The 8,296-nt window shown below is 30.2% G+C and overlaps 1 protein-coding gene across 1 annotated transcript; it reads left to right on the forward strand.

Annotated features, from left to right (window-relative positions):
- Positions 1-261: 261 nt before the first annotated feature.
- Positions 262-8,163, forward strand: LOC107448325 (acylphosphatase-2). The gene is made up of 4 exons (XM_016063475.5): positions 262-502; positions 5,413-5,429; positions 6,308-6,417; positions 7,997-8,163. Exons 1-4 carry the CDS (start codon positions 400-402, stop codon positions 8,109-8,111), a joined length of 345 nt encoding a protein of 114 aa, XP_015918961.1. The 5' UTR covers positions 262-399; the 3' UTR covers positions 8,112-8,163.
- Positions 8,164-8,296: the final 133 nt, after the last annotated feature.

An 8,296-nucleotide genomic window follows, 5' to 3' on the forward strand; every position in this document is an offset into this window, starting at 1 on the left:
ATGATTGCTAAATTCCATCGTAAGAAACATGAAAGCGCGTTGATAGTATTAATGACATTGCGGTCTTAAATAGTTAGTTTATATTTTCGCGATATTTTTTATTATCAACAAAAGTTTACATAAAGATTTCGTTGTGCAACATTAAACAATGCTTTTGGAAAAAAGTTCCTAATTTTAGCACTGGAACAATGTGAAGAGCAGCTTGGCTCGTTTATTCGTTTTCTCTAGAATTTGGAATCTTTTTTTTTGCCGCAATATTAGGAAGAGGATATGTTGGCCCACTTGGCTGTTTTTCATCAGAGAATCCGTATTCCCCGCCTACGCCTTTTTCCGACCTTCATCATTCTTCGAAACTAGAAGATTTTCTCTTTCTGTATCCCGAAACTTTTCGAAATTGCGATGAGAGGACGCGAAATTATCGTCTGGAGATACCCCAGAAGCTATGTGACAGCCCCTAAAGTTCTGGTGCAAGTGGATTTTGAAGTGTACGGTGACCTACAAGGTTTGTTGCAAATTATACTTTCTGAAATGTATCTATATTTGAAAAACACCTCTGCCTCAGTTTTCCTGAAGTCGGGAGCTTATTTTTACCCCTTGTGACGAAGTTGATGCTCCGGAATTTTATTAAAATCTATACGCCATATTGAGTTATGTCCATTTTCGTAAACTGGCATTCATTTCTTGATATAATGTTTTAAATTTAATAAACTTAACATGCATTCTTTAAAATATTTTTTTAAAAAAACTGCTTGAAGTTTGATATTAAAGTTGCTAAAAAAATTAAGGTGATTTTAATAATAATGAAAAGTAAATAACAAAAGGACATTTTTTTAAAATAAAATATTAATTTTCTTAGAAAATAATTTTAGGAAAGGAAAAGAACTGAGCCAATTATAGTGAGTTCTTTTTAATGTAAGAATTTTCTACTTTTGTGCAACTTCAATATTGGTAACTAATTTTCTTCTTTTTATTAGAATAGTCGAATTTGTTTACAGATAGAACCTAGGGTTGGTGGCAATTTACTCGCTGAACCAGACTTGGTTGAAATTAAAATGAAAACTAAAGTGAACAGTGCGGAAAAAAAAACATAAGAAAACGGACCACACTAAATAAATTTTGATCCAATGATCAGCTCTTCACGTTCTAAGACTCATTCTTAATGGTTCGAAGGGGTGGCCTCATGTATGCTCATTAATTAGAGCAAACGATATTTTAAGTTATGAATTTGTCTGAATAAGCATACTTTTTTTCCCGACGGATTAAGATTTCTGACCCCCAAAATATAGAGGGCAGCCGCAATCTGGGAAATATGGTCACCATAGTTTAGTCAGGAGAGCGGTTCAAAGTTTGGACCCCTTAATGTTAATTTTACTTTTTGCGTATTTCGTCATATCTCGAGAACTTTTTAGGTGAATTAAAAAAAAATTGCACTCACTTATAAAATTTGTTTATTCGAAGATAATTCTATGCAAAAAATAAATTTTTGTACATATTTATTATCAATAGTTGAAAAAATTTTGAATTGTAACGTATAATTTTTTTTTACATCATTTTAAAGTAATAATATAAAATTTGAGCGAAATCGTTTGAATAGTTTCTGAGAAATCGAATTTAAAATATACGTCTTTTTTTATTTATTTATTTTTAATGATAGATGAAAAATTTTATAGCTGTGAGAAACACAAATTTTTAAGAATGTATTTTTAGGGAAAATAGTTTTTGAGTTAATTGAATTTTCAATTCCACGAAAACCTCCCATTTTAAGCCCGGCAGCAAGAGGACTCTAACCCATGATCCGTCGACCACTGGGGATATTTTAAGTCAGCACTGTGGTTGGCGCAAGCCGGGTGTGGAATTCGAATCAACCAGACATTGCAATGATTCACTTTCGACTTATCAGAATTATTTTTTGATAAACGAAATACGAGAAAAAATCAACATTAAAGAGTTTAAATTTTCGCCTGTTCTTCTGTCTAAACCAGTGGTTCTTGAATTTTTTTTATCTTGTAGACCCTTTGCCATGTTTCCAGTTTTGGGTTCCTGCTTACCCGATATTGATTTTTTGTAAATTCATCAACTTCAAATGTATTTTTGACAGCGGCTATAGGGCTACTCACTGTGAGAGATTTAGATTTCTAACTGTAGTGTGAAAAACTTAAACTAATATTATAATTGCAAAAATAAGTTTGTATACAAAACCAAAACCGTAGTAGTGTGTTGCCGGTCTGTTTATTACGTTTTCACTTAAAAACTAAGCAACAAATCTCCGTGATCTTGAGCGCAGATAAAATTGGAGGTCTAGCTAGCTAAAGTGTTGACACAGGCTAGGCTACAATTTACAGCGAAAAAATACTTTTTTGTTACAAAATGAAATCTTACACGCAGAGAAAATAAAAACGTATGCAGGCAACTGCTAGTTTATAATAATTCATTTTAGTATATCAAAAAATAATCCTAATAACTAAAATTTTAACTTCATAGCTACTTTTATAAATTATGTAGAATGTAGATAGATATATGTCTATATATTATAAGGTAGTATAATGTAAGTAAATAGGTACTATCAGTGTATGTTGATTATTCCATTTATGAAATGCCAAAATTAAAAGTCACGACCTGCTTATATGAGATCCACTATCATTGACCCCCGTTTTAATTTCATGGAGCCCCAATTTTTTTTTCACTTGACATGTACCCTTGCAGGTTGTCGTCGATCCCTGGGGGTCGATATAGACCACTTTGGGAATCACAGGTCTAAACTATTAAGATCATATTTTGAGAGTTAGGTATTGAAATCTGTTGAAAAAAATGTATGTTTATTCAGATTTTTGCGTTTGATTAAAAAACTTAAAATATCATCTGCACTAATTAATTAGCATATTAATGGTAACCCTTTCGAACATTTAAGATTGAATGGAATGAGACATCGATCACTTGACCGAAAAGTGCTCACTTTTTTTATTTGGCGTACTGTACGTACAAGACACACATAATACTAAATACATTATCACAAATTGATTGCTGGAAAGTTAGCATTTTTTCGGCAAATTTCATCTCTTCAGATGCGAAACGCAAAAGGTTTGTCTCTTCCCAATCACTCCGATTCTGATTTTTACAAATATTTTATCAGGTACGATGTTGCGTAAGCATCAATAGGTTAAATAGAATCTATTCGATGGCTTGCATAGCAACATCTGCCAGTTATTACAATTGTATGTACCCTGGCAGCAAAATAACTTGGGCCCTTATTGGACCAATATTCACGAATCTTGGCTCAAAATAGGGTTCAAACGGTCGTTATTTTCTGATACGGGCCCTATATAGAATTGTTTGATTCACCCATACATATTATAAAGTCACTTTACAACCCATATCGGCCCTGTATAGAGGTCCTCACAATGACCCGATATTTCATATTCACTATGCAGCCAATATAGGCCCTGTATTGAATGTATATATAGGCCGATATTAGCCCCATATAGGACCACCATTGAAAAATCTAAACATCTCAATATTGGTCCCTTGGTACATGTTCAAATAGGACCCATATTGAGCCCGACTAGGGCTAATGTAAAATTGTTACTAGGGTATATGTATTTATATACACATATACTTTACATATGGTGTGTGTATATATATAGTAACGAACGTAACTTAAACCGAAACTGTTTGAGACACCCGATGAACGCTTCAGTACGCAGGACGACACCATCGGAACTGGACATTTAGTTTCCACTTCCATTTTTCAGTTTCTCTTTAATTTTTTAAAAATAAATATTCCATTTCTGTTAATTTTTTTATTTAAATTTTAATTAATTACATTTTGTCTATTAAATAAATTTGTCAATTAAATACAGTAGAATTATTGCTGCTTGTTTCTTTTTTGTGCCGAAAAGAAAAACTTAAGTCACCAAAGCTGGTACAATATATAACAAATAAAGTAAAAAAATTATTCCAACATATTTAGTATTTCTTCTAATTTGTAAACTGTCGTTTGTTTTCTCTTTAAAAATTTCTTTATGATGAGTTAATAAAATGGCACAAATGAAATATTATACTGCTTGCTAAATTTGCTGATACAGTAGAGAACCATTTATCCGGTATCCAGAAAACCGGGAAAAATTTTGCTCGATTTTTCCGCCATTTTGAACTAGAATGAAAAAAGCGGAAATTGAACTCATCCTTGAAGTTGAAGAGAGGAAAATGTAAGGAAGGGGAAAAAAATTTTCCCCGTTTACCCAGAGAAACGTCATCTCCTCCGTGACCTTGAAGGCAGGGAAGAGAGGATTGTTTTATTTTTTCCTTTAGGCCGTCAATCAAACTCAAGGGTGTGGCATGCTGATTTCGTTTTCTGCTTGATTTACGAGGGGGGGGGGAAATGCATTGCATGCATATCAGTGAACAGAAAAAGAAAAATATATTTATTTGACATCGACTAATAAAAATAAAATCTTTTTCTTTTGAATAAATTCTCATTCTTTGGAAGTGTGGTATCAATTGCAAGTTTTTCTTGGTGTGGAATCACATCTGCTGTAATAAAAAATCTTGTTTTTATCAACAAAAAAATAAAATAAAAGGAGAATTGTTTATTAATCTAAACATAGGATTATTTTATGAAGCAGATTGCAGTTTTGTTTTTCTGATTCCACTACGTTTGATTTTTTTTTCTTTTCGCGATAAACTTCGCACTCAATAAATTAATTCTTTTTATTCATAAATTTTATCATTAGGTTTTTTTTTTTTTTTTGAATTCCGTTGATTTTGCCTTGTTCCGGGTTTTAATATTTATGCTAGTGCCTTTTTTAACTATCGTTTTGGTTCGATAATTTTCAAGTGTTTTTATTTAGATTAATAAGTTTTCCTTTTCTTTTATCGTTTCCTCCCGTATAATTAGGTATGATATATATTGCGTTATTTAATCATTGGTTTTGTTTATATTATTTAATTTAGGAATTGTAATTATTTTAAAAAAATAAATATTAGAATTTTGTATTTTTTAAACTTGATTTTCTTGTCTAAACTTGCAATTTTTTTTTTTAATTCTTTTAAATGTTATATATCTACCATTTTTTTTTTCTTTTTAAAGTTAGGAGTACCTTTCTTTTTTCTCTTACTTTATGCATTACACTTTTTCCTTGTACTTCGGGTTCGATAAAACATCGATTAACGACACTTTTCGGTCGATCCAGAAAACCGGGAAATTCAGATATCCGGGATAGCGATGGTCCCGAGCATCCCGGATAATTGGTTCTCTACTGTATTTTAAAAGTTTTTTTATTGTTATTTTACACAAATCTCCTTTTTTGTCAAATATCGTGTTTGTCTTTTATACATAGTTTTTATTTGATGTTTAGATAATATTTTATTTAGTTTTGTTGAGTTAAATGATTAATTTTATTATTTATCTTTCAGGTGTGAATTTTGTTACGGTATGTAAAATTTTTTCCAATACTTTCTGTAAATCAGATGTCAAATCTTCTAATTATTTTTTAGATGAAATTTGGTAAATAAATGATCACATAGGAAATGCATGACACAAAACACCTAGACTGACTTTTTCAATTATAACCGTATTCTCTTAGTTCTTCTAATAATGCAGTTAACAGGTTTTGTATCTAAGCTACTAATGTGCAGTATATTTTGTTATATTTACATTATATAGGGACAGAAGTAACAATAAAAAAAATAGATATGTGATTTCTTATATATGCATAAAGTCTATTTTTTAGTTGCTTTACATTAATTATTACTAAGAATTTATAGATTACTAATATCATAATAACATATTCAATTTTTTCCCTTAATGGCTATGGATTTGGATGGATAGAAAAAAAATGGATTGAGTGAAACACATTCCGTATTAACCAATTAATTCAGAACTAGGAAAATGTTCACATCTTTAAGTTGCTTATCCTAAAAACATTTATAGAGACTGTAACAATATATTTTGGTCAACTGTTTGGGAGATAACATATACATTAGCAAAAACACAGCAGCAGCTGCTGCAGATTTCTATGGCAGTTGAAAATGTGTTTCTTGTCCTAAATGTTTTTTTTTTTAAAAAGTTTACAAATTTTCTAAACTGTACAAAAACATTTAAAAGCAAAAGCTAAAAACTATTCGCACATATTTAAGCTTATAAATTTCATTTTCAGAAATTCAAGATAATGTTTCATGGTATTTAAAAAAATATATAAACATACATCCTTAAGTATTTTCATCAAAAATAATAAATATTATTTGAATTTTTGATTTTCAATGATATTTTTCTCCCTGACTGTAATTTTACATATTTTGCACGGTACAGCATGCCAAGGACATAGCCGATAGGCTTGGTGTCAAAGGATTCATTAAACTGACACCTTATGGCTCAGCAATAGGACAAATACAAGGAGAGAAGGAACACGTAGATGAAATGTAAGCTATAAAATGTTCATTAATTTTTTTCTTTTGAAAGTTTATTTCAAAAATGTTACCTATCGGTCAAGTGGAATTGATTATTAAAAGATTTTACTTCCCAAAACATACATGCTTAATAAGAAGGCTGAATTGGCTTTAAATATTTGTACAAAGCCAGACAGCACAAGTTATCATTTAGAGTTTCCACTTAATTTTGAAATAAAATTCTACTTTCTGGGATATTTTACAGATAGATGGACCATATGTTGGCGACTATTTTTCTGAGTTGCTGCTAAGACAAATATAACCCATTAGTGCCGAACCAATAGACTATGATCCTATAACCAAATAGTGCCAAGTTTTAGTATTGAGATGCATTGTCAAAAAATATCGATTTTAAACAGTACATTGTGATACTTTTCGAACTCAGCTAACTTATATTGCTTTTACATCGGACTATATCTCATTCTATAATTATAGTTATCAATAATGAGAGTGATATTTTCATATTCAACATTCATTTTTATAAATAAAGATCGTAATATAGTTGTATATGATACAGCTATATGTACATTTTTAGTAGCTAGCTGCTTGCATAAACCAGAACTTGAGGTAATTCTTACGTGTTGGTGAACTTAGCTTCATACAACCAATCTTTTCCACGAAGACCACATTTTTGTAATTCACAGAAATTTACCACTTTTTGATAGAAAATAAGTTAAACATAAGATTTTGAGAAAAGCTTAACATGAATAGAAAACAGAAAAATTTAGCCTCATACGCAGGCATATATCTTATCAGCGATTAAAAACCACTTTATGCACAATATGTTTATTACATATAATTATTGATTGAATACAATATTACTGTAAATGTTGATAAATTTTATTCGTATAACAAAAATATTGACCAATGTAAAAATATAAGTAGGTTAATACTATTAAGGTTCACACCAATGAAAATTTAGTGGTTTAAAAAGTTAACATGGAAGACAAGCTTGAGGGGGAAAAAATCGACCGTTACAATTCATGTTACGGTACTCGTCAAAAACTATCAGATGTCATCTATACTACTTAGAAAGTAAGTTCATAATCATAAAATAATTGAAGATTAGTATTTACTGAAATTAAGTTAAAAAAATCTAAAATAAGTAAATAGATTCAACATAGAAACTAAAATGCTGGAAAAAAAAAACTTTTTTTGGTAATATTCTGAAAATTCCAAGCATATTTCCAGGTGACAAATTTGTAGAACATTTAGCTAGTTTTGCCATGTCGCCATACTGGCACAAACCTTCATTAAAATAGAAATTGTTATATCTTGACAATACATATCGTTATTAAAAGTTGTATTTTACAGTTACAGGAATCAATGTTTATGTTGGCAACAATTTGGAAAAGCAGTTGATAACACAAGTTCCCCATAATCAATAAGTACCAGGAAATGCAATTTTCTTATAGTTTGCAAAATCTGTAGGAATAATAAAAAATTCAAAGTAATCTGCATTTCAGAAAAGAACCTTACCCCAATCTCAGAGAAAAGAAAAAAAAAAGATTCCATTGATATTTTTTAATAAATGTTTTTTGATTTTCTTCAGGGCTCTATGGTTGAGGCATACAGGCTGTCCTAGAAGTCGAATATACACAGTGGACTATCAAAATTGGAAAGTGACAGATGGATTTGAATACAGAAATTTTAATGCTCGAGTATAATTTACCTATTTGTACAATCAAAAAACGTTGCATAAAAAGTTTGACCTCAAAAGGAGTTAACAAATTCTTGACTTTAGTGTTTAAATGGATTAATTCTTTAAATAAGTTTTGAATTTTCAAAGAAAACCATAATCTGGGATTATATTCAGTAATATTGATTAAAACTATTTTTCTTGCTTTAAAGT

Source organism: Parasteatoda tepidariorum, chromosome 4, assembly GCF_982258835.1.
Source record: "Parasteatoda tepidariorum strain Cologne lab strain chromosome 4, Ptep-v5.0, whole genome shotgun sequence".
Taxonomy (NCBI): domain Eukaryota; kingdom Metazoa; phylum Arthropoda; class Arachnida; order Araneae; family Theridiidae; genus Parasteatoda; species Parasteatoda tepidariorum.

What these genes read in the sequence shown, in the direction of transcription:
- LOC107448325 (XM_016063475.5), top strand. Translation starts at nt 400, where the DNA reads ATGAGAGGACGCGAAATTATCGTCTGGAGATACCCCAGAAGCTATGTG. An exon ending in AAGGAACACGTAGATGAAAT is followed by an intron (nt 6,418 to 7,996) that starts GTAAGCTATAAA and finishes GATTTTCTTCAG; the next exon opens with GGCTCTATGGTTGAGGCATA.